At 39.7% G+C, this 27,228-nt stretch overlaps 1 protein-coding gene across 3 annotated transcripts in view; it reads right to left on the bottom strand.

Moving 5' to 3' along the window:
- Positions 1-27,228, bottom strand: part of creb3l2 (cAMP responsive element binding protein 3-like 2) — a 118,680-nt gene that overhangs the window by 36,939 nt on the left and 54,513 nt on the right. For all 3 annotated transcript variants that reach the window (XM_069903191.1, XM_069903192.1, XM_069903193.1), the window contains 5 exons: positions 18,688-18,895; positions 9,647-9,858; positions 7,745-7,832; positions 1,097-1,272; positions 419-568 (listed from right to left, as the gene is read on the bottom strand). In XM_069903191.1, the coding sequence (XP_069759292.1) occupies positions 419-568; positions 1,097-1,272; positions 7,745-7,832; positions 9,647-9,858; positions 18,688-18,895 (834 nt within the window). The remainder of the gene's footprint in view (positions 1-418; positions 569-1,096; positions 1,273-7,744; positions 7,833-9,646; positions 9,859-18,687; positions 18,896-27,228) is intronic.

The raw sequence follows: 27,228 nt of genomic DNA, 5'->3' as shown, positions 1-27,228 counted from the left end.
TGGTCCTACAGTTTGCAATGAGACTGCCTTGTAGGAACCAAACACTGAGACCAGGATTTGTGAGGGTCCTGATAAAATGCATTGGACACTGAAGGCTCATAATCGCTTTAGGGATTTGGAACCAGGGGCTGATGAGGGTGTCTTGGATGCCTCGAGTGAGAGTTCATCACAGGACAGGAGGCCGTCCAACTGGAGAGGTTAGGAATCGGAGGAGGTGGCAGGGTACACAGAAACTTGATGACTGAACGGGCTCTTGTTTGCTCCTCTTCCTGGTCTTGATAGCACTGCTAATATTGAGGGTGCCCTATTTGTGTCTTTACAGGGCAAACAAGTGAAAACCTTTACGTATTTTTGTGTACGTAGTAATAAACAGGATATTGAATCCACAGGTTTGCTAAATGAAGTTGCCTTTCATTACTTTATTCTTAATTTTTCTTCGTATTTTCTTGAGTGCCTTCTCTTCTGCTTTTGTGAGTGGCAGCTTAACAGGAACTGGGTACCCTTCAGCAATCAGTGTGCGTTTCTCCTCCTCTGTCAGAATCAAAGGTCCTGATGATCCCTGCAGCTTCTGAAATGAAGAAGAATCCAGTTAGATTTATTCTTGAAGAATTTTACTGAAAACCAACCTATTAATCACGTCAATCATGGATGTGATTAGCTGTATTTTTAAATAAAATCTGATTTAGAACCACACAAATCCTTGGACGAATGTTCTTGAGAGAGGTAATGCTTGATCAGCTTAGCAGCATATGATGGCACAAGCTCAGCTCATGCATCCTTTAAAACTGCAACTTGGATCTGTACAAGACCAACCCCTTATTTCTCTGGACCTTGCGTTTAGGCAGGGATCAGCTTTTATTAAAACAAATGGTTTCAGTGTTAAGCAATCTTTTCTAAAAAAAAATCAGGCCAAACTTTAGCGAAAACAGTCCAGTCCAATTCTCACCAAATAGATTAAAATTACCAAATTTTTGGCCCAGAATTCCATGAACAATGTTCAGTACTAGAGGTTTAATCATTGACTGTTGCTCCTTTTATTGAATAAGATATGATAAAGAGCCTCTAGTTCATTATTTGTAATAAAAATGTGGCTTACATGTGGTGCAGTGAGAAGAGGGGAGCTGGACAAAGCAGATGGTGTACGTGTAATGACTTTTCCAGAGGGCTCGACACGGTCTGGTGACTGAACAGAACGTATTGGGCTTTGCCCACCCTCACAGTCGCTGCCATGACTACTTGGTGGGGTTGGTGGTAGTTGCACAATGTCTGCACCTAATGCAAAGGCAAAATAGAAAGAGGGTTAAAAATGTGCTCACTCTACACCTTTGGCTCATTCTGACGAAGAGATTTAGCCTATAATACAAATTAACCACACAAAAACATTTTCAATTCTTAAATATTTCATGAAAATAATATTGTGCCCCAAAATTTCAAGATTTCCTCATCGTTTATGCTCTTTGCACAAGGCAACTTCACAAAGACCAAACAACTTGCTTTTACAGAGCCTTTTTAATGACTCCGTTTGCAAAATATCAATAGCCATTTATATTCAATTGAGGGGAGAAATCAAGAATCAAACTCACAGCTTTAACAAGCCACTGGGAGTTGAAAATAAAATGGCTTAAGCAGACTTCTATTGAAAGAAATCAATAAAATGCCAAGATCCTTCATGCAAGAGCTAGCAGAAGACCAGGAAACGATCATGTGATAAAAGGATTTAAAAGGCCTGTTCACAGAAGGGAAATGGAGAACAGAAGAGGATGAAGAGTTCCTCTATCTTTTAGACTCTTTGGGAAAAAAAATAAGTTAGAGGAAAAGATTTGTGTGTTGAGCCTGAATTTTAATGTGGGATGTACAGGAATCTGGTAGAAGGGAGGGCTGAAATTAAAATGGTGGGGGGATAGGCTCCAGCATGTGGTAACAGATGAAATCAGCATGATGTACCCATGGCAGAGTTGGAATAGAGTTGGTAGAGCAATAATAGACCACAAAATACAAGGGCAGATTTTGAATGCAAACGTACAGACTTGGTGTGTTTTCTGTAGTGGTGACAATTCAGATATGGCTCCAAGGAAAGAATGGCTGGAAATGTACAGGAAAATATCAGGAAACACCAATTCCTTAACATTGAGAGGGAATAATGGAGAAAGGGGCAATATATGAAGTGGGTTCAGGAGGATTTTCATGATCAGTATGCTTTGGATCCCACTAGAATGGAGATGGTTAGATTTGGTTTTGACTTGGCTAGTGTCGTGGAGACAGTACTGATTACAAGCACACGTTTTGGTGAACCAGAAGAGCAAGAGCAATATGAAGTCAATATCTTCATTGGAAGAGTGCCAAACTTAGTAGGATGAAAGGGGATCTAACTACAGTAAAAATGGAACAAGATTGATAGACAAAACTGCAACAGAACAGGAGATCTTCAAAAGGATGTTTTAACCATAGGCTAACTCTGTCTCTACAAGGGCCAAAGGTAGAGCAAACAAAGCTGGCCATCTGGAAAAAAATGATTCTGAAAATTATATCAATATGTGAAGCACATCAAGATCCAAACTGATACAAGTTGACAAAGGAGGTGGAAGGGAATGTAACAGAGCCAAAGAAAAAATACAAAAATAAAGACCAATCCAAAGATTTATGTAGGCGTGAAAATTGCAAGCTGTCAGGAGGAGGATGGAGCTAATTAGGGACCAAGAAGGTAATCTATGCCAAGAGGCAGAGGCCAAGGCTGGAATGCAAAGCAACTATTTTCTTTCTATCAGTCATTACCAAAAGAGGAGGATGATCTAATATTTCAGTGGTAGCAGTGATAAAAGATTTTTTTTTAAAATAAGGGATAAATATTAGATACCTGTCTATGCTGAAAGAAAATATCACCTAGTCCAGAAGGAATACATGTTGATTTGTTGATGGAATTGGGAGTGAAAATTGTGGAAGGACTGAATACAATATCTTTCCTAGCTACTGTTGGAAGAGCCAGTGGAATGGAAAGTAGTATAATTTCCTTGCCCCTCAAAAGTGTAGAAACCAGGCAATTGCAGTCTAGTTTATTATTTAACCTTGATGGTGGGAATTTTAAAATTAATAATAGAGAAAATAGTAACAGCAGGGAGACAAATATAGGAGCTGATAAAGGAGAGCAAAGATTTTAATACATTCAATTAAAGAGACTGAATTTCTTGATCCACAGAGAATAATGAATGCAATAAATATTGTGAAATGATTCTGGAAAATTCAGATTGGTCAAATACCAAAAAAAAACTGGTCCACAAAGTAGAGGTGCATGGATGAAGTGGCCAGTATATAATAAATAAAGCATCTCAAGAAATGAAAACAGATTCATGGCAGGTAGTCTTCCAGACTGGAACTTTTTTTTTGAAAGTGATGTTTCTCCTGTGCAAGTGCTGAGATCATGGCTTTATTTTTTAATCATGTATTCGTTTCCGTCATGGCCACGGAGATCATCTGGATTTAATTCAACTACTTGTTCTTTTCCAAATACATTAAAGTCTCTAAGTAGCAAGAAGAACAGAAAACATAGGTGCAGTAGGCTATATACCTCCACAAGATTGCTCACTAATTAACGGCATGGCTAGTGTAGGAGTTAGTGCAATGCTGTTATAGCACCAGTGACCAGGGTTCAAATCCCAGGTTGTCTGTAAGGAGTTTGTATGCTCTCCACATGGGTTTCTAGCCCATCTAACTTAACACCAGATTTCACAATTATCCAAAAATCTATGCATCTTAGACTTGGCTAGCAAAGATAGAGAAATCCAAAGATTCATTATTCTCCAACCCCTTCCCCCCCCATCTCCACCTTAAAATGCATAATCTTTTATTATGTCTGAAGCTGTACCATCTGGTTGTGGGCTTTCTCATGGGGAAACTACTTGACAAGTCCCTAGTGGATTCCTTTAATTTTCAATAAAACTTAATTTTATTTCCTGCTCAACCCACCCCATCCAAGAAATTAATTTTTAAAATTTATTTTAAAATAGACAGCATTTTGGCCCATGAGTCTGTGCCGCCTAATTTACACCCAATTAACCAATGTTTTGAATGGTGGGAGGAAAATGGACCCCCGGAGAAAACCCACGCAGACATGGGGAGACGCATACAAACCTCTTACAGACAGCAGGGGATTCTAACCCCGGTCCTGCTTGCTGGCGCTGTAAAGGTGTTGCACTAACCGCTACGCCAAACACACCACCCTCAGTGTGCTACATCATCCTAGAAAATTCACATCTATCGAGCGAGTCAGATCTGAACCATTCCCCCCCCCCCCCCGCCCCACCATATAACTATTTCCGTCCCAAAATAAGTACTGTAAAGCAGGATGGCTATTGCTAGCTTTTTTTTGAAATGAACTAGTATGAATCTTGCATGTGGACCAAGATGTGCCAAATAGTGATCCATTCATTTCTGCATTTTATTTCCAGCCTTTCCCAATACTTCTTGCACGTGAACCAAGTTGTGCCAAATAGTGATCCATCCATTTCTGCATTTTATTTCCAGCCTTTCCCAATATTTCTTGCATGTGGACCAAGATGTGCCAAATAGTGATCCATCCATTTCTGCATTTTATTTCCAGCCTTTCCCAATATTACTCTTCATTTTTTTTCCTGATTTTCTTCTTATCCATTCATTCTCAAAAGTTTCAGCTCCTACCACTGCCTAGTTCAATGGGCATCCAAGCTCTGCACCTCATACAGATATGGGTCTTTACAGAGCAGTTGATCAGTTCCAACTTATCTTTGGAGCCACAAGAGACTGGAGATACTGGAATCGGAAGCAAAAAAAAACAAATTGCTGGAGCAATTCAGTGACTCAAGTAGCATCAGTTTGGGGAGGGGGGGGTTGGGGGGGAATCTGTTGGACTTGATGCAGGTCACAACCCGAAATGTCAACAACTTCTTCACCCCTCCCACCACAGATGTTGCTTGGTCTGTAAGTTTTTTTTTTGCTTTGGACTGATAGTTATCAGAACATTAAAGTTCACAAACACCATCTGGTAATAAGTAGGATGAGGATCACAAATAATGACCATCTCCCTACTCAAAAAATATTTTACACTTTTTAAAGCCATCAGGCAAGCTTCACCTTTCATGTCTGCTATGCATTCAAAACATACGACCTGTTACTGTGGTTAGATGACTTGCTAAAGCACATTCTGAATAAATCAAATGGATGTGCCACAATTGTCAGATGAATTTTAACAAAGATAATAATTATACATAAAGCAAAAAAGAGATAACATGAAAAGTTAAAGGTTAAAGACTAAAGGTTTGCTGCATAAACTGAAAATATAGAGTGTGGTCATTGATTATTATAAATATTCAATGCAAAATTAATACAGTTAACAAAATACAAGAATACATTTTAATCACGCAAAACAAAATATTGAATGTTTTTAAAACCCTGATTAACTAACAGAACTTTAAAGGTTGAAAAAAAAACACACAAATGCTGGAGAAACTCAGCAGTGCCTTTATATAGAAAAGGTAAAGATACATCACCAACGTTTCAGGATTGAGCCCTTCATCAAGGTGTGTTTATTTAAAGCCTTGTGTAATTTTGGATGCAATCTATTTAATGAATTGAATGCTCCAGTACTGTTGGATCTGGACTTTCTGTGTCACCTTAAAAGCCTGACCTTGCAGTATTCTGGTCCCCTACCTCCTTAATGGTTTGGAATAGAGGGCCTCTAAAATCAAAACCCACATGTAGTCTCTCCACACTGAATATTGACCCCCCCCCACCTCTTTTCCGGACTCTGTCCCCAGACTGTAAACCTATTGCTACCAAGAATAGGAGGTACAGCACAGCAGATTGAGATTTAATAAAGTCTGAGACACAACGTCTGCTCGATGACGGTATCATCGAACCTAGCACCAGCCCGTAGAGAGCACAAATGGTAGTGGTACAAGTGCAGGCTAGTAATTGACTACAGCCAAACTATAAATTGGCTGAACGCATACCCACTCCCTCGAATTTCGGATTTGGTGATATTTCACAGTATCGGGTCTTTTCAATCATTGACCTGAAAACTGCTCATCACCAGCTGTCAATCAGTTCCAAGGACCGTCCATATATGGCAATTGAGGCTAACGGTTGACTCTATCAATTCCAGAGGTTCCCCTTCAGTATTATGAATGCGGTTTCTAGCTTCCAGAGGCAGATGGACAGAATGGTGAATGAGTATGGGTTGAAGGCTACCTTCCCCAACTTCAATAATGTCACCATCTGTGGCCAAACCTTGGAAGACAATGACACCAACCTCCTGAGTTTTCTCCAAGCAGTGAAAGTCCTAAACCTCACTTATAACTCTACCCAGTGTGTGTTCTGGACTAAACGTCTGGCTATCCTGGGCTATGTGGTGGAGAATGGCATCATTGGTCCCGACCCCAATAGGATGCGCCTCTGTTAAAGTTCCCCGTCCCAGGACCACGAAGCCTTTGAGGAGATGCCTGGGGTTTTTCTCATATTACGCCCAGTGGATCCCTCAATATGCTGAAAAGGTTCATCCTCTCTTAAAAGCCACTACTTTCCCCCTCTCGGCTGAAGCCCAAACGGCTTTTAACTTCTTCCCAAATCGCATTGTGAAAGCCACCTTGCACGTGGTGGATAAGAATGTACCTTTCCAAGTGGAAAGCGACGATTCAGACATAGCCCTGACCGCTACCCTCAACCAGGCAGGCAGGCCGGTTGCATTCTTCTCTTGGACATTGCAAGGCCATGAGCTCTGGAACCCATGTGTGGAAAAGGAGTCTTAAGCCATTGTAGAAGCCATGAGTCACTGGAATTTGAAAAATTCATTGGTGATCTGGAGTTGACTGGCAGCTAGTAGCAGTAAGGATAGATACTGCTGAATAAATACACCACAAAATGCAGGAGGGTCATCTGAGCAATACGATTTTAGTTCATTTGAAAAGTTCAACAGTAAATTTATAGTCACATCCTGGAAAACACTTTTGTGGCCAGAAAATAATGTTGCAAATTTCATTCATCTGGACTTCGCTGAGTTGCATTTCCTTCCTCGAAAGAATAAGCAAGTTGCAACAAGATGAGGAAGAACTGTATGATATTTGTGAAGGGAACAGACCCAGTTGATTTCTTGTAAATACTCCTATATTTTAACCCATCTTATAGAGAATGGAGCATTTTATCTAGTTCCATGCTACATCGCATGGAATAACAACTTAATTTTCTTTTAAAATCTGTTAAAATCTTTTAGAGGGCTGCATGGTTAGTGTCGGGGTAAGTGTAATGCTGTTACAGAGCTAGCAACAGGGGTTCGAATCCCACATTGTCTGTAAGGAGTTTGTTCGTTCTCCCCATGTCTGTGTGGGTTTCCTCCCAATTTTCAAAAAATGTACTAGGGGCATAGGTCAATTGGGCAGCATGGGCTTGAGGGCCAAAAATGCCTGTTACCATGCTGTATGTCTAAATTAAAATCTTAAAAATTAAAATGAAATAATTCCTGTTCTGTCTCAAATGATTAGAATCTATACATTGGTTTTTAAAAAAATCAATTTAATCACTCAAGTTGAATGTATCCAGAATTGTTATTATACATCTCTAATTTGTACCAGTTACATTTCTCTTTCATAAATTCCTCCACTTAAATTTTTTAATTCTATCTTCAAAATTACAAAACAATGGCAAATTAACTAAGTGGGCATTTAGCATGACTGCCAGCATTTGGAATAATGGTTCATAGTTTATCAACTATCCATCTCACCTTCCTTTGGAGACAGATTGAGGAACTGATCCACCTCATGTGGTTCCAACTTAATCTTTGGAAGAATCTTCTGAATGCTGTTGTTAGACTGAAAGGACACAACATGGAAACAAAATACTGATTACCAAAGGAGAGGGCAAGAGAAGCTCCCAGGTGTAGGGGTTATGCTATTTTGGTCTATTTTGACCAGCACAGATACAAGCCACATGGCTTCCTTTGTGTCATACATTTTCGGTGAGTTTAATCAGAGAGGGACTTTTTGAGGTAAAGGCATTTGTCCGTTTAGGAAGCATTTCTGTAGATTTTGAAAATTAGAGGAATATGTGGAAAAATGGACTTGTATGGACAGAATTTTTCTATTAAAGAATTCATTTATGATCAAGTGAAACACGATAGGCTGCACACACTGTGACTATAGTAAAAACACAAATGCTGGAGGAACTCAGCAGGTCTTTTCAGCATTTATAGGAGACAAAGATATATTGTCAACATTTCAGGCCTGAATCCTTCAAGGAAAAAAAAACTTTCTTCCAAATTTTGGTTCAATTGAAAACATTGGGACCTGTGTCAGAAGAGTGACATGATCCACTTATTCCATGAGATCATGCAATTAACTCATAGCACCAAGGACAAATACTCCTACTTCTATCAGCATTAAATCTAATTAAATATGCAGCCTCCATGCTACTGCCTCAACTAGGGCAGAACAATTTAATGATCATCATATAAAAATGTACAGCTTTATTGACAATTAATTAAATAAGAGCTTGAAGTAAAATCCCATGCAGTTTTGAGAGTTTCTAGACAAGTTATTCTGATTCCCTCAGATTACTTTGCCCTGTATTTATTTCACTTCTCAGTAGGATTTGGATAACTACGATTCCCTTCTCCCCCCCACCCCACCATGACGATTCTCATGAAGAATTAACTTTAAGGTTAACATGTAATGGGCCTGCGCTTCACGAGAAATATTGTGTCAAATCTAACAGGCCATTCATTATCCTCAAGACTAAATAGTAAAAATGACAAGCATGAGTAACTGCAAAAAGACAAAGTCAGTATTTAGCTAATGAAAATCAAGATGAGTGACCTCTGATTCACAAAAGAAATGCTGAATGGGGTGGGGAATGCAAGGAAGAGAGAAGGATAATGTGATGGAATCTTACTGAAGGTATCGGAAATTTCAAGAGCACAGGTCTTTCACATTGCTGGTGGAGTGGAATGAAAGTAAAGAAACTCTATCCTTGTCTATCAGGAGAGGGGCAAGAATGGAGGTGTGGGAAATGGTATAGAAAATGCCAATGTTAGGTTGAAAACAATGACTCTTCAGAGAATGGTAGTGGTGGGAGTTTGTAGGCTCCTCATGGATATTAATCACCATCATGGAGAAGTAGGCAGAGAAATTCAGAAAAGGAAGAGTCAGAAATGGACCACGTGAAGATAAGACCAGGGAGGAAATTCACTGCAAAAATAATGAAATTTGAGTTCTGTACAAATGCGGGAAGAAGAAAGAGTACAGTTGTCAATAAAATGGGGATGGAAACAAGAGTTGAAGGAAGGGACCTTGGTAAGACTGAAACAAGGAAGATCCATACATACTGCAAGGAGGGAAAAAAGAGGGACAACTTGTGGGTTGCCATATGCATCAATGACCTGGAGAAAGTGAATGGGATCAGGGAGAATTTGTTCAAAGTGTTCAGCTAATTTTTTTCCTTTTGACTCAAAGCGCCTGGCATGCATTTTCCAGGAGGGATCATTTCATTGCAATACAATCAAAAGTCTAACAATATTTTGACTTTAATCAATCTTAACTGAACTATAGTTTTTTTTTTAAATATAAAGACTCTGAAATTACCAAGGGAGGCAGAGAAAAATTAACATAGATGCAAAGCAAGCCCTCACCTGAGCATTGGAAACTGCATCAAAGTCAGATTCACTCACAGAGGCTATGTCCACCTTGTATGTGTTGAGTGCAACATCCATTACTGTGGATGTTGCTGCAGTTGTTAAGGTAACAGAAGGAGCAAGGCAGTTATTATCACAGATGAGAGCTTCATGCTTCAACGTGATTGGCTTGAGATCAGAGCTCATTGACCAGGATTCACACTCCATATCTGCAAGGAAGAATTTAAAATATTATTAAATGTTCAAATTTTTTATATATATAGATATCTATATATATATAAATTTTCTTCCTAATTGCATGGATTTCTTATTGGAATGCTGATAGAAGCATTCATTACCATTAATGCAACAGGGCATTACTTTTCAGTTAGTGCTGTTATGTTGCAGACCAGCAGGAATAGAAATTCACCAAGAGACTTACTGTCTTTCCTTTAAAAGAAAGTGTTTGTGTCTCAAAGCATTCCAGCTTATGCACAATTCTAGAAATTCAGTCCACCGTTCAGTCTTACAAATCCTGTGTTGAAGTGCAGTCTTTCAAGCTGATGTCCACAAGTAATTATGAAGGAGATGGGAGAAACAACTGCTAAAAACTCATGAATCCTTGTCGAGTTTATTGCCAAGAAATATCCTTTTGGACAAACAATTGTCACAACCACCCCCCCCCCCCCCCCACTTTTCCTTGCATAGTGGAAATGAAATGTATAACTTCCGATCATGGAAGTTATCATTGATCATTGAAGGATCATCTTCAAAAACCCAGGCACAGGTCAGTCGAAATGACCATCACTGTGGTCACGATTTAAAATTTTTTTTTTAAAAAAAGTTTTTCACACTATGAACCATATTGACCAAAATGCACACAAACATTTCCCTCTTGAATATACAGTGTCATTTTCTCCCCCTTTCCCCCCCCCTCTCCTTCATCCCCCCTCCCCACCCACTCAACGTTCAACCTATATGATACATTAAACAATGTCATCACACAATGAAAATAAACTAGTGTCTTCTACTTTTACATACTGGGTCAGTTCATTTCGTCATCTTCTCCTTCTGACATTTTAGGGGGTGGACGTCTACGGTAGGACGTCTCTGTTGTGTTCCATGTACGGTTCCCAAATTTGTTAGAATACTGTGATGTTATTTCTTAAATTATATGTTATTTTTTCAAATGGAATACATTTATTCATTTCTATGTACCACTGCTGTACTCTCAGGCTATCTTCTAATTTCCAGGTTGACACAATACTTTTTTTGCTACAGCTAAGGCTATCATAATAAATCTTTTTTGTGCTCTATCCAAATCAAGTCCAAGTTCTTTACTTCTTATATTACTTAGAAGAAAGATCTCTGGATTTTTTGGTATGTTGCTTTTTGTGATTTTATTTAATACCTGGTTTTGATCTTCCCAAAAGTTTTCCACTTTCTCAAATGGACAAATTGCATGTACAGTTGTTCCCGTTTCATTCTTACAGCGAAAACATCTGTCTGATACTGTTGGGTCCCATTTATTTAACTTTTGGGGCATGGTGTATAGCCAATGTAACCAATTATATTGTATCATGCGTAACCTCATGTTTATTGTATTTCCCATAGATCCGGAGCATAGCTTTTCATTCTTTATCTTTATGTTTAGATCTTGTTCCCATTTTTGTTTGGGTTTACAGCTTGTTTCCTCGTTCTCTTTCTCTTGCAGTTTGATGTACATGTTTGTTATAAATCTTTTAATTATCATTGTGTCTGTAATCACATATTCAAAATTGCTTCTTTCTGGTAACCTCAGCCTGCTTCCCAATTTGTCCAAGTAGGTTTTCAGTTGGTGGTATGCAAACATTGTACCATGAGTTATACCATATTTGTCCTTCATTTGTTCAAAAGTTAATAATTTATTTCCCAAAAAACAATTTTCTATTCTTTTGATCCCTTTTCTCTCTCATTCTCTAAAGGTTATCTATTGTGAAGGGGATTAGTTGATTTTGCATCAATATTAATTTTGGTAATTGATAATTTGTTTTATTCCTTTCTTCGTGAATCTTCTTCCAAATGTTGAGCAGATGGTGCAGTACTGGTGAATTTCTATGTTGCACCAGCTTTTCATCCCACTTATATATGTTCGGGTACCTTCTCCTCTATTTTATCTAGCTCTAATCTGGTGCAATCTGGTTTTTCCCTTGTTTGATAAAAATCTGATAGGTATCTTAATTGTGCTGCTCTATAATAATTCTTAAAATTTGGTAGCTGTCAGCCCACTTGTTTGTACCATTTTCTGTTAATTTATCTAACGCTATCCTCGGTTTCCCCCCTTTCCATAAGAATTTCCTTATTATTTTCTTTAGCTCCTTGAATAATTTCTCTGTTAGGTGAATTGGTAATGATTGGAATAGGTATTGTATCCTTGGAAAGATATTCATTTTAATGCAATTTACCCTTCCTATCAGTGTTAGTGGTAAGTCTTTCCAATGTTCTAAGTCGTCTTGTAATTTCTTCATTAATGGCTGATAATTTAGTTTGTATAGATGGTCTAGATTATTATCTAGTTGTATACCTAGGTATCAGATTGCTTGTGTTTGCCATCTAAATGGTGATTCTTTCTTAAACTTTGTGAAATCCGCATTATTCATTGGCATTGCTTCACTTTTATTTGCGTTGATCTTGTACCCCGATACTTATCCATATTCCTTCACTTTCTTATGTAATTCTTTTATTGATATTTCTGGTTCTGTTAAGTATACTATGACTTCATCTGCAAATAGACTGATTTTATATTCCTTCTCTTTTATTTTTATCCCTCTTATTTTATTTTCTGTTCTTATCAGTTCTGCCAGTGGTTCTATAGCTAACGCAAACAGTGAGGGAGATAGTGGACATCCCTACCTAGTTGATCTGCTTAATTTAAATTGGTTTGAAATATATCCATTTACTGTCACCTTCGCCAAATGTCCCTTATATCATGCTTTATTTCAATTAATATATTTCTCTAGTAGGTTGAACCTCTGTAGTACTTTGAATAAATAATTCCATTCTACTCTGTCAAAGGCTTTCTCTGCGTTTAAGGCAATCACCACCGTTAGCGTCTTGTTTCCTTGTACTGCATGGATTAAGTTAATGAACTTACAGATATTGTCCGTTGTTCATCTTTTCTTAATAAATCCAGTTTGATCTAATTTTACTATTTTTGGTACACAGTCGGCCAATCTGTTTGCTAATAGTTTAGCTATTATCTTATAATTTGTGTTAAGTAGAGATATTGGTCTATACAATGCTGGTGTTAGTGGATCTTTCCCCATCTTTGGTATTTCTGTAATTATTGCTGTTTTGCATGAATCTGGCATGTTTTGTGTTTCTTCAATCTGGTTCATTACTTTCAGGAGAGGAGGAATTAATAAGTCTTTAAATGTTTTATAGAATTCTACTGGGAGTCCATCTTCTCCTGGCATTTTATTGTTCGGTAGTTTTTTTTTAATATATCCTGTATTTCCTCTATTTCAAATGGTTTTATTAATTTATTTTACTCCTCCTTGCAATTTCAGTAGTTCAATTTTAGCTAGTTTTGTTTTCTTTCCTTTCGTTCTCCGTTCGATATAGTTGATCGTAGAATTCCTTGAAGCTTTCATTGATCTCTGTTGGGTGAAATGTAATTCGTTTGTCCTTTTTCCTTGATGCCAATCCCGTTCTTTTAGTTTGTTCTGTCTTAAGCTGCCAAGCTAGTATTTAGTGCGTTTTTTCTCCTAGCTCATAATACTTCTGTTTTGTCTTCATTATGTTCTTCTCCACCTTGTATGTTTGTAGGGTTTTGTATTTTATTTTTTTGTCTGCCAATTCTCTTCTTTTTGTTGTATCTTCCCTTATTGCTAATTCTTTTTCTGTACTTGGTATTTCCCTTTCCAGCTGTTCTATTTCCCGATTGTAGTCCTTCTTCATCTTAGTTACATAACTTATTATCTGCCCTCTGATGAATGCTTTCATTGCATCCCATAGTATAAATTTATCTTTCACTGATTCCGTATTTATTTCAAAGTACATTTTAATTTGTTGCTCAATGAATTCTCTAAAATCCTGTCTTTTAAGTAGCATGGAGTTTAATCTCCATCTATAAGTTCTCGGTGGGATGTCCTCCAGCTCTATTGCTAATAACAGGGGTGAGTGATCAGATAACAATCAAGCTTTATATTCCGTTTTCTTAACTCTCCCTTGGATGTGGGCTGACAACAGGAACAGGTCTATCCTTGAGTACGTTTTATGTCTACCCGAATAATATGAGTATTCCTTCTCCTTTGGGAGTTGTCTTCTCTATATATCCAAAAGTTGCATTTCCTGCATCGATTTAACCATAAATTAGGTTACTTTGTTCTTTCTGCTAGTCTTTTATCCAGTTTTATCCATCTTTGAGTCCAAATTAAGGTCAAAGTCCCCTCCTATCAGTATATACCCCTGCGTATCTGCAATCTTCAAAAAGATGTCTTGCATAAATTTTTGATCCTCTTCCTTAGGTACATATACATTGAGCAAATTCCAAAATTCTGAATATACCTGACTCTTTATCATTACATTCCTCCCTGCTGGATCTATTATTTCCTCCTCTATTTTGATTGGTACATTTTTATTGATTAATATAGCTACTCCTCTGGTTTTTGAATTATATGATGCTGCCGTTACATGCCCTACCCAGTCTCTCCTTAATTTCTTGTGTTCCACTTCAGTTAGATGTGTTTCCTGCACGAATGCTGTAACAATTTTTTCTTTCTTCAGTAAATTTAACAGCCTCTTCCTTTTGATTTGGTTATGTATTCCATTAATATTTATAGTCATATAGTTCAACATGGCTATTTCATACTTGGTTTACCTCTCATTTCCGCTTCCTCATTACCACCTTTTCTCCTTATCAATTAAAAAAAAATAAACACACTGTCAGACAACACTTCTAAAACATAAAATATTTCCACTATTCCCACATCTAAAATTCCCTTAACCCCAAATGTCCCCCCCCACCCCTCTCTGAGTTGCCCCTTGACCCTTGCCGGGCAACCACAACTCCCCTCTCCATTTGGATTGCGAACCTGCTCGCAAGCGTCAACTGATTTCTCAGTGACTGTTATTCTCTCCCACCCAGCCCCCTCCAGAAAAGACTTTTATCTTCACGTATAACAAAGTCACCCTCTTAATTCCCCCTTACTTCCTTTCTTCCCCTTCTTAGTTCTTACTTATACATTATTTTTCTTCTTTATATGACGTTTGTCATCATTCTTGTTCTTGTTACATCTCTTCATCTCTCTGTATGTTTTGCAGGCGTTCTGCAAATTCTTGTGCTTTCTCCGAATCCGAGAACAGTCTTCTTTGCTGCCCTGGGATAACTATTTTAAGCACAACTGAATACCTTATCATAAATTTATAGCCTTTCTTCCACAAGATTGATTTTGCTGCGTTAAACTCCTTCCTCTTCTTCAGGAGCTCAAAACTTATGTCTGGGTAGAAAAAAATGTTTGACTTTTGTATTCCAGTGGCTTTTTATCTTCTCTCATTTTTTTCATTGCCTTCTCCAATATATTTTCTCTTGTTGTATATCTCAGGAATTTTACTAGAATGGATCTAGGTTTTTGTTGTGGCTGTGGTTTTGTGGCTAATGTTCTGTGTGCCCTTTCTATTTCCATTCCTTCCTGTATTTCTGGCATTCCTAGGACCCTGGGGATCCATTCTTTTATAAATTCTTTCATATCTTTGCCTTCTTCATCTTCCTTAAGGCCCACTATCTTCATATTGTTTCTATTATAGTTTTCTATTATATCCATCTTCTGAGCTAACAACTCGTGTTTCTTTAACTTTTTTATCAGATTCTTCCAATTTCCTTTTTAAGTTGTCCACTTCCATTTCTACGGCTGTTTCTCATTCTTCCACATTGTCTACTCTTTTCCCTATTTCTGTCATGACCATCTCTAATCTACTCACTTTTTCTTCTGTACCTTTTATTCTTCCTTTTATTTCATTAAATTCTCGTGTCTGCCATTCTTTTACTGCTTCCATATATTCTGCAAAAAATTTTCTATCTATGTACAGTGTCTTCGATTTCTCTGTGCAGAGCTTGATGTTCTCCCTCCTCTTCCCCTGTGTCCGCTCCAGGACCTGTGTCCTCTACCTCTCTTCCTTGTATCTGTGTCTCTTCTGACTTTCTTATTGGCCTGTTTATCTCAGTTTGCTGGGTATTTTTTTTAATGGTGTCTTGATGTTGGTCCTCTTCCTCTGGGCCGGTCATCTGCTGTGTCTCTTCCTTTTTTCATTCTCCTCCCTCCCGTTCCCATTATTTTCTATATCTTCCCACTGGGAAGCTCTGCTGTCGGGTCTTTCTCAGCTGTTCAAGCTGTGGAGTTCCACTCCACAGCTGGTCCCACCTCCCGTCGGTGTTGTCTTTGTCATGCGCGGTTGCGCACCTCTGTTTGGCTCCGTGAGCCATCTTTGTTGTCCTGCGTTCGGTGGGTTGCGACCCTGCGGGGTTTCCACTGACCTTGGGGAGTGGGCTCCTCTTTCCATGGTGGGTCCCTGCTTCTTCGTTCAGGTAAGGCCTTCACCTTTCTCTTCCGGCGTCTTTCCTTCCCGTCGTTTTTGGCTTTTCTTTCTTTGGTGCCATTTCCTCCACACCTTTATTTTTTATTTGTTGTGGTTTGTGCTTTTTCTTTACTTTTTCCTTCTTTTCTGGAGAGGGCTAGTATTCTCCTACCGGCCAGTACTCCATCACGTAACTCCTCCACTTTGGTCACGATTTGATGCAGCAATTCTCCTGCTTCCTTTACCCAGAAACGGGTCAATCTAAGTGACCTTCCCTTTGATCACACTGGTTCGATAATTCTCCTGAGAAGGAGAATCAGCCAAATTGTCCATTTCACACTATCACTCGACCTCTGTGTTCATCAAGTGGCTGGAAATCCTGTTTCTTTTACGTGATCCACTCACATGACTTGCTCACCTCCTGTTCTCCAGCCATTGTTCTCTCTCTTTCTCCAGAGCATCAACTTTGTTGATGGTCTGCACTTAATGGTGCCATCCAGTCTCTCCACAACTGTGCATGGTTGCAGCGTGTATTAACCCTTAAAGTGACAGTCGCACTAAATGAAACACAAGCTTGTAATAGTACTATTTTATGTTTCTGCCTGTTCATTGAGACACCTGTGCTCTCCAAGCTTAATATTCTGACATTCATTGAGCTGGAGTGGTATCTGCAAACACTGGTGAGAACAATGATTAGGTCTAGCAATAGCTCGAGGGTCACAATAAGAATACTAGCTTCTAGAATAATAATAGCTATCAATAATGCATGTATTCTGTTTGTAATTGCTTTATATCTGCCTTTGGGTCAGAGAACCAAGAATAAACAAATTGGCACAAAATAAAAATCAGCATCCTCAAAATTAACTTTCATACTTCCTCTGATATCTCATTACTTAATCTGTACTATTTCTTCAGATTCAGATTGCTACAAATTGAGAGAACATACGAAGTAAGCAAAGAAGAGCTGGAGGAACTCAGCAATTTCAGGCTGCATCCATGGAGAGAAAAAGATCGTCAACTTTTATGGTGGGAACCATTTTATGAGACTGGGGTAGAAAGGATTTTGGGAAAGGGCAGAGGAAGGGGCAAGAGGTTAGAGATGGAAGAGGAAAGCCAGGTAGGGGAAGAGACCACTGGAATGGGGAAAAGACATAAAAGGGCAGAGGGAAGCAGGTTTCTCCAGAACATCTAATACTTGGATTTATTGCAATTTATGGTGATGGCAATAAAGAATTATCCAAATTTAAGGAGAACATGCACAGACAAATGTGTAATGCAACTAATTTTAAAAAGAAAAAGAGGATTACTTATTTTTCTGGAAAACAAACTTGACTAGGCAAGTATCAAAAGAATATACTGACAAATCACTAAAAATATTAAATGAGATTAGTCAATGGATTATATGTACCATGTTGAATACCAGGTACACCATTTTTATAATCATAACACCATGAAAGCATTGGTGACATGTCTGACACCCTCACAACTGCTGGGAACAGGAACTATGGTTAGTAACAGACGGAAATAAGTGAGGGAAATATATTGTTTGTATTAACGTCAAGACCAACAACAACATTTATTAATTCCAAATGGGCATCGAGTAACTGATGATCCAATCCTTCAACAAAAGAGCTTCCAAAATTATATTGGCCCCTCAACTAGACATATGTGGGAGAATGACAATACAAATGGTTAGTCTGGTCAACTAGACATATCTGGGTGATTGACAATAAACATGGTGGGTCTGGCATTGAATATGTAGATGGTGCAGCTTTAATTATTTTTACACCTGTTTATGCAAAATATTTCAATTTCATTTTTATTTCTTAATCACATAAAATAAGCCCATTATCTTTCTACAAGTAGGTATTTAGATTAAACATCTATAAAATTCCATTTGGAATTGTTTAATTTTTTTTTAAATTTAGAGATACAGCACGGAAACAGGCCCATTCAGCTCACAGGCCTGTACCATCTTAATACACCAATTTACCTGCAAACCCATACTTTTTGGAGGGTGGGAGGAAACCAGAGTAATCCATGCAGTCACAAGGAGATCATACAAATTCTTTAGAGACAGCACTGGATTCGATCCTGGGTTGCCGCCACTATGACAGTGTTCACCTAACTGTGCAACTCTTATTAAAAGTAATTTGGGATCTCCTGTTGCCCACTATTCCTTTTAACAGTTCAGTGGAAAAATATTTTCCAAGAGTGTTACATGAGGGAACAGTAAAATATTCAATGCTAATGAAAGGTTGCATCCAAAAACACTGAATATTCTTTTTCTCCCACTGACACTGGTTGGCTGTAAAGTTCCTCCAGCAGATTTGGTTTTGTTTTGAATGAATTATCCTTTACTCGTTCAGATTATTATAATATCCCTCAAATAACATTATTTCTGATGCAAATAAGATACAAATCAAGTACAATAAGTTTTTATTTAACATTATTCCAAATTCATTTTAATTCAACTTCGTGTGAATCAAGCATAATGCAAGTACCTTCGCTGAAGTCATCTTCTGTTGAAAGCTGAGTGAGTGGAGATTGCGGTCGGGAATCACCTGCCAAGGAGTAGCTGTGCTCAGCCTGAATATGTGGAGCAGGTGAGAGCTCTGCATCCATCAGCTCATTTTTATCAGAAAGGAAAGGATCATTGAAGAGGTGGCCCAACATATCCTTGGAAAACTCATCCAACATCTCTGTGAAGTGCTGAGGAAATAATGCAGGAGAGGAAAAAAAAATTAAATCTTTGGATTACACATAATAAATAAAGTTTTAAGATTTGTCATGTTGATATTCTTAGAAAGTATGATATTTATTGTAATAAAAAGAGCCAAAAGCCTGAAGTAAATTTTCCCTTCTCCTGGCTTATACAGGTATTTCTTAGCTTTAACATGTTCCTCTGTTATTTCCTCTCTATAGACAGCACTGTTAACCCATTAACCGGATGGCTTTAACAGCAGGTTATATACCTTGGCCACCTTGACCTTAAGGATATTCCCTTGACTTTCCTCTTCTAGTCCCTTTACAACTAGAAAATAAATTTATTTCTCCTCTCTGTTTGTTTACATGTATACTGTACATGCATTTTTTTTTTTGCACTACCAAAAAGTGGTAACTCTGCTGCACCCACAGGAAAAAGAATCTCAGGGTTGTATGTAATGTCATGTATGTTCTCTGACGATAAATTGGAAACCTGGAAATCAGTAAGTCTGTTGAAGAATCAATTTAAAACATTAACAGTTTCTATTTCCATACGGATGCCACTCACAAATTGGAGGATCAACACCTCATATTCCATCTGGACACCCTCTGAACAGATGGCATTTTAACACCAACTTCTCTGGTTTCTGTTAGCCCCATCCCATCCTCAATCTACTTCTCATCTCCTTTCCTATTGCTGTTTTTCTCTCTCTCTCCTTTCACAAAGCTAAAATAACTACTCCCCCCCCCCCCAATCAATTCTCACCTTTCCTCTCCCATCCTATTTTAACCAATTAAGACCTTTTGTCTGTTGGTCTGTAATCCTCCCCCTCCCATTCTTCCTCTTTCACCACCTTTTTAATATAGGCCCTTGCTTTTTGCTCATACCTTGAGGACGGTATCAGGCCCAAAGCACCAGTAATACATCTTTACCTCCTGTGTACATTGCGAGACCTGCTGAGTTCCTCCAGCATCTGTGCTTTTACTACAACCATAGTGTCTGCAGACTTTTAGGTTTCCTTCCCCCTCCTCCACCAAACACGTGCTGCCTGACCTGATGAGCACTTTTGTACTTACATCAGATTACAAGCTATTGCTGCAGCTTTGCTGTGCAATGTTTAATCGCCAGTTTAATATGGGCCAGAGAAGAAAATATTCACCAAGAAAGATTTCAATTAATCTAATCAATAACTGTTCTTTTCCTGGTTTAAGAAGAGACCATTGGTCCAGGTACTGTATGCTTCATGTGTATTCTAATTTCAGAACCCAGAGATTGTTTCTGCATGTACTGAACCTGCAAGTAGGATTATCTGAGTTGATTACTTTCTGTTTGTATGACTATGTGAATAGGATTCACATACAGAAATTCGTAATGCCACTAAAGAATGCATAGAGATTAGTACAAATAGAAGCTTGATGGTAAGTGGATTTGGTGGACGACGTGACTGTGATCAATTTCTAAAATGTGCAATCTGAGCATTTTCCAATCTACATCCATTTGGTTGTGGCAACTGTAATAAGACAAATTAAGTGCAGTGAAACCTCACTGGAGAAGGGTTCAGAGAGCTCATTGCTGTATCTGACCCGACCTTGTTGGTTTTCGTGCAGTTGGATAATCATGTTGAGGAACTTTGGGGGACATCCGATGCGCTCTAGTATTTGCCAAAGCCCTTTCCTGCTCACGGTGTCGAAGGCTTTGGTGAGGTCAACAAAGGTGATGTAGAGTCCTTTGTTTTGTTCTCTGCACTTTTCTTGGAGCTGTCTGAGGGCAAAGACCATGTCAGTAGTTCCTCTGTTTGCGCGAAAGCCGCACTGTGATTCTGGGAGAATATTCTCGGCGACACTAGGTATTATTCTATTTAGTAGAATCCTAGCGAAGATTTTGCCTGCAATGGAGAGCAATGTGATTCCCCTGTAGTTTGAGCAGTCTGATTTCTCGCCTTTGTTTTTGTACAGGGTGATGATGGTGGCATCACGAAGATCCTGAGGCAGTTTTCCTTGGTCCCAACAAAGCTTGAAAAACTCATGCAGTTTGGCATGCAGAGTTTTGCCGCCAGCCTTCCAGCAATGAGCAATGAGCTCTCTGAACCCTTCTCCATTAACAATGGCGTGAAGCAAGGCTGTGTTCTCGCACCAACCCTCTTTTCAATCTTCTTCAGCATGATGCTGAACCAAGCCATGAAAGACCCCAACAATGAAGACGCTGTTTACATCCAGTACCGCACGGATGGCAGACTCTTCAATCTGAGGCGCCTGCAAGCTCACACCAAGACACAAGAGAAACTTGTCCGTGAACTACTCTTTGCAGACAATGCCGCTTTAGTTGCCCATTCAGAGCCAGCTCTTCAGCGCTTGACGTCCTGCTTTGCGGAAACTGCCAAAATGTTTGGCCTGGAAGTCAGCCTGAAGAAAACTGAGGTCCTCCATCAGCCAGCTCCCCACCATGACTACCAGCCCCCCCACATCTCCATCGGGCACACAAAACTCAAAACGGTCCACCAGTTTACCTATCTCGGCTGCACCATTTCATCAGATGCAAGGATCGACAATGAGATAGACAACAGACTCGCCAAGGCAAATAGCGCCTTTGGAAGACTACACAAAAGAGTCTGGAAAAACAACCAACTGAAAAACCTCACAAAGATAAGCGTATACAGAACCGCTGTCATACCCACACTCCTGTTCGGCTCCGAATCATGGGTCCTCTACCGGCACCACCTACAGCTCCTAGAACGCTTCCACCAGCGTTGTCTCCGCTCCATCCTCAACATCCATTGGAGCGCTTTCATCCCTAATGTCGAAGTACTCGAGATGGCAGAGGTCGACAGCATCGAGTCCACGCTGCTGAAGATCCAGCTGCGCTGGGTGGGTCACGTCTCCAGAATGGAGGACCATCGCCTTCCCAAGATCGTGTTATATGGCGAGCTCTCCACTGGCCACCGTGACAGAGGTGCACCAAAGAAAAGGTACAAGGACTGCCTAAAGAAAGCTCTTGGTGCCTGCCACATTGACCACCGCCAGTGGGCTGATATCGCCTCAAACCGTGCATCTTGGCGCCTCACAGTTCGGCGGACAGCAACCTCCTTTGAAGAAGACCGCAGAGCCCACCTCACTGACAAATGGCAAAGGAGGAAAAACCCAACACCCAACCCCAACCCACCAATTTTCCCCTGCAACCGCTGCAACCGTGTCTGCCTGTCCCGTATCGGACTTGTCAGCCACAAACGAGCCTGCAGCTGACGTGGACTTTTTACCCCCTCCATAAATCTTCGTCCGCGAAGCCAAGCCAAAGAAGAAACCTCACTACTACGTATTGTTGGGGTCCATAAAATCTCTGCAAAAAAAAAGCAGGGTCGCGCTAAATTGGGGTCTCACTGTACTTGCATTTCGCCCAATGTCCCTGCTCCTGCCGGGAGCCCAGCACCCCATTGCGTTATATCTGAATTCGCATCAAATCAGGACACGCAAAATCAATTTCATTGTATAACCAAAATATGCCAAGTTGCATGAACAATAATACATTTAAAAATATAATATAGGCACATAGGAAGTAGGTACAGGAGTAGGCCAAAAATGGCCCATCGAGCCTGCTCCACCTTTCAATAAGATCATGGCTGATCTAATTTATGACCTAACTCCACCTACCTGCCTTCTCCCCATATCCCCTAATTCCTCTATCATGTAAAAATTTATCTAACTGAATTTTAAATATGTTTAATGAAGCAGCCTCAACCACTTCCCTGGTTAGAGAATTCCAAACATTCACCACTCTCTGGGGAAAAACTATTTTTCCTCATCTCTGTCCTAAATCTACTCCTCCGAATCTTGAGATTGTGCCTTCTCATTTTAGTTTCCCCGGCCAGCTCAAAAAACCTTCCGACATCTATCCTATCCATACCCTTCATAATCCTATATGTTTCTATAAGATCTCCTCTCATTCTTCTGAAATCGAGCGAATACAATCCTAGACGATTTAATCTTTCATCACAAGTCAACCCCTTCATCCCAGGGATCAACCTAGTAAACTTCCTCTGGACCGTCTCCAAAGCCAGTATATTCTTCCTTAAATATGGAGACCAGAACTGGACAGTACTCCAGGTGCGGTCTCACCAGTACCTTATACAGTTGCAACATTACCTCCCTACTCCTGAATTCAATTCTTCTAGCGATGAAGGCCAACATTCCATTTGCCTTCTTAATAACCTGCTGTACCTGCAACCTAACTTTTTGTGATTCATGCACAAGCACTCCCAAGTCCTGCACAACAGCATGTTGTAGTTTTTCACCCTTTAAATAATATTCAGCTCTTTTATTTTTCTTGCCAAAGTGGATAACCTCACACTTACTAACATTGTACTCCATCTGCCAGACCTTTGCCCACTCATCCAGCTTAACTATATCCCTCTGCAGACTCTCCACATCCTCATTACAATTTGCTCTTCCACTCAATTTGGTGTCATCCGCAAACTTGGCTACACCACATTTTGTCCCCTCCTCCAAGTCATCAATGTAAATGATGAACAGTTGTGGGCCTAACACCGACCCCTGCGACACCCCACTTACTACTCTCTGCCAACCTGAAAAACTCTCACTTATCCCAACTCTCTGCCTCCTGTCAGACAACCAATTTTCAATCCAGGCCAATATACTTCCCCGGACTCCACTTTCCTGTAACTTACTGATAAGTCTCTTGTGCGACACCTTATCAAACGCTTTCTGGAAATGCAAAAATATAACATCAACCTGTTCCCCCTATCCACCTCACCCATTATATCCTCAAAAAATCCTAACAAATTTGTCAAACAAGATCTTCCCTTTATAAAACCATGCTGCGTCTGCGTGATTGAACCCTTACGTTCCAAAAGTTTCACTATTTCATCTTTAATGACGGCTTCAAGCATTTTTCCAACTACAGACATCAAGTTAATTGGCCGATAATTTCCAGTCTTCTGCCTACATCCCTTCTTAAAAGTGGCGTGACATTTGCTGTCTTCCAGTCTGCCAGGATCTGCCCAGAATCCAAGGAATTTTGGAATATGACCACCAATGTATCAACTATAACTTCTGCCATTTCCTTCAGAACCCTTGGATGCATATCAGCAGGATCAGGTGATTTGTCTGGCTTTAGTCCCATTAATTTCTCCATCACCACTTCCTTTGTAACAACTATTTTATCAAGGCCCTCCCCAACATTCACATCCTTATCTCCGCACTTGGGCATGCTGGACGTGTCTTCCACCGTGAAGACTGACAAACTATTTGTTCAATGCCTCGGCCATTTCCTAAATTTTTGCTACCAGTTTTCCTTTCTCATCCTCCAAGGGTCCTATGTTAACTCTGGCCACCCTCTTCCGTTTTATATATTTATAAATTTTTTTGCTTTCTGTTTTTATATTTTGTGCCAATTTACTTTCATAATCCTTTTACCCATTTCTTATTACCCGCTTTGTAACCCCTTGTTGTCTCTTAAAGTTATCCCAATCTTCCAGTTTCCCACTGCTCTTTGCAGCTTTGTACAGCTGTGCTTTCAATTTTATACTCTCCTTTATTTCCTTTGTTAACCACAGTTGATTTTTCCCTCCTTTGCTGCCCTTTTTCCTAACCAGAATATATTTTTGTTAAGCATTACAAAATATTTATTTGATTGAAAATCTTCCACTGTTCCTCAACTGTTTCATCAATTAGCCTGTGCTCCCAGTCCACTCTGCCCAATTCCTCCCTCATCCTATGGTAGTCACCCCTGTTTAAGCATAATATATTAGTTTTAGATCTAACTATTCTCTCCTTCATCTAACTATATAATATACAGTATATGCCAGAATATAGGATGATCCTCAAAATGTAAAAATGTCACCTTAAAAAAAAAATCAAGTCTTGTTCACCGGGTCTAAAATCCGAACCTTGACAGCTAAGTCTCAACATCGCTGCTATCTTCACCTCCATATCCTATCCCCATCCCAATGGCTTCGATGCAAGTGTCCTGGTCAGGCCCAAGATGCCCTCTGCCACCTTCCTCATGCTGACAACCCAGCTCACCTCCATGCAAATGGTGAAAACAAAAAGAAAGAAAGCTTAGTTTTCTCCCATGTCATTTTGCAGAAGATGTGAAAATACTCAAAAGATTCTGTATGGGACCATATTTAAAGTTAGCCCTAAACGCGCATTGCTCGTTCAGCAGTTAGTTATGTGCTATTAGTTATCAATGAGGTCTCAGCACTCCCCCATGGCGTCTATCTCCCCAGCGTAATGGCTGTCAGCTAGGTATAGGCTTTAAATGGCCTGGTACAGGAGTTGACAGAGGTTTATTTAAAATATACTAATAAAATTTAAATCTTTACAGGGTAGTTTGGTATTAAAATATTATAGCATCACTCCACTGGTTAGTGCCAGACTTTTGGCTGGGGTGGGGTTGTCCTGTACAAAGCGTATAGCTCAAAACCTACATTTTAGGTGGAAAATCTGGGGGGGGGGGGGGGGTGGGCGTCATCCTATACAGAGTCGTCCGATACAGCAGCATATACAGTACTTTAATATTTGTCTGCGGCAAGGATAAAGAGAAGCAAAAGATAGTCCCTTCAGTCACCGAGTGTCCATAGATTTGCCTCCAGTGCTCCCTCAGCCTCTGCAACTGCACAGATTCCTGTTCAAGTCATCAGCAAACAGAGCCCTAGATAAAAACCTCATAACACAATCAGGAAGCCTTAGTACCCAAACCCCTTCAGGAGCCCGTCTTACCCTCAGCACAATCAAGAATCCCAGTCCAGTACCTGTTCCCATGAGCCCGCAGCCCGTGCAGGTACTTCAACCACAATTCGCTGCAGCCCATGAGAGTACCTCAGCTGCTGAGCCGCTCACTGGTTCATTGCTGTAGTCAGTCCTGTAAATTCCTTTCCTCTACTTCCTGTTAACAACATGGGGGATTTCTCCCGGTTTCTGGCACCCTGCACTGGTCCATTGCTCCCTGGAGCCTGCAACCCCTTGTGAATGCTGTGAGCACATACGCCGCCACCTGGGGTGCAGATCCTGCAGTTGCAGAATTTTAGTTTCAAAACACCTTCAGCTCCTTTAACAGGCTGTCTAAAGCCTGTATGGAGCTGCTAGCATTAGGACCACTAAGGCTCAATATTATGCAAACTCATCCAGAACCCTAAAAGATGTGAATATCAAAATATTATTGGAGTTGGGAGTGCAGATAAAATGCCGTGAGGTTCTCTGAACTTCCAAGTGTCAAAGCTTCATTTCATCTGAATAATGAAGCTTGACATTCAAAAATATTAGAAAATTAAGGTAAGCAGCACTTCAAACATCAGACACTCGCCACCTCCCCATCCATCAACATTCTGATGAGGGGTGGAGGAGGTCAGTTACCACTGACCAGAACCTTAACCATTCCACAAGTAAATAATGTGGTTTCCAAAACAGATTAAAAGCTTGGCTTTCTGTGGCAAGTGAATGAGTTTTTAAATCTCCAAAGTCATTCCATCATCTACAAAAGACACATCAGGAACACGATGGAAGCTTCTTTGCTTGCCTGGATCACATCAAAGTCATTACATGAATATCAAGAAGATCCCCATACAACTGAACATCTTTAAAAGCACAAATCAAAAAAAAACCTTTGCATTATCAAAAATTGTGTTAAAAATAATTGCTTTGATGGGGAGGGAAGAAGGGATTAAAGGCAGAAAATTTCAGACTTTTGATAACCAATTTATTTTCCCTTTCAGGATTTTCAATAGTAGTGTGTTTTTTTAATATAAATCACTACATGTGCAATTTGATATTACTTATGAAAAATACTACATAGTTTGATCAAAACAAATTTCAACATTGCTCAGCAAATCTTGAACAACATACTGAAGGAGGTGGGGGAAAGAGATGGAGGCTGCAGTGCTATGGTGAATAGGGTTGTGGTTATCAATAGTCCCTTTTACACTTGTGCCCCATTAAATCGGCTGTTCAGTTTCCCGGGAAAGGAATGATGTTTTTGCTGTTCACACATGACCACTCTTAACTCTTGACATTGCATAATTTCACACTTGTAAGGAGTCATCCCCGGGATTAGGACTGTTCTACCTTCTACCAGTGACGTCATGACACATTGAGCAATGGTGGATCTGCCCCAAATCCAGATCAATGTATTATGATCTTCTATTTGAACAAAATTAATCATGCCTAATTATAACATAATTAAGCTTTATGCATAACACAGTATGAACCCTTCAGCCCATTGTTGTGCCGACCTATATAAACCTTTATAAGGGACCGTGGAAAAGTGCTAGCAATAAATAACAATTGTGCACAATTTTTAAACTGCGTGGGAAAGTTGGTGGCCCTAT

This window comes from Narcine bancroftii, chromosome 11 (genome assembly GCF_036971445.1).
Source record: "Narcine bancroftii isolate sNarBan1 chromosome 11, sNarBan1.hap1, whole genome shotgun sequence".
In the NCBI taxonomy this organism is placed as follows: domain Eukaryota; kingdom Metazoa; phylum Chordata; class Chondrichthyes; order Torpediniformes; family Narcinidae; genus Narcine; species Narcine bancroftii.
The sequence above is the reverse complement of the archived record's forward strand: the minus strand, read 5'-3'. Positions and strand labels throughout refer to the sequence as shown.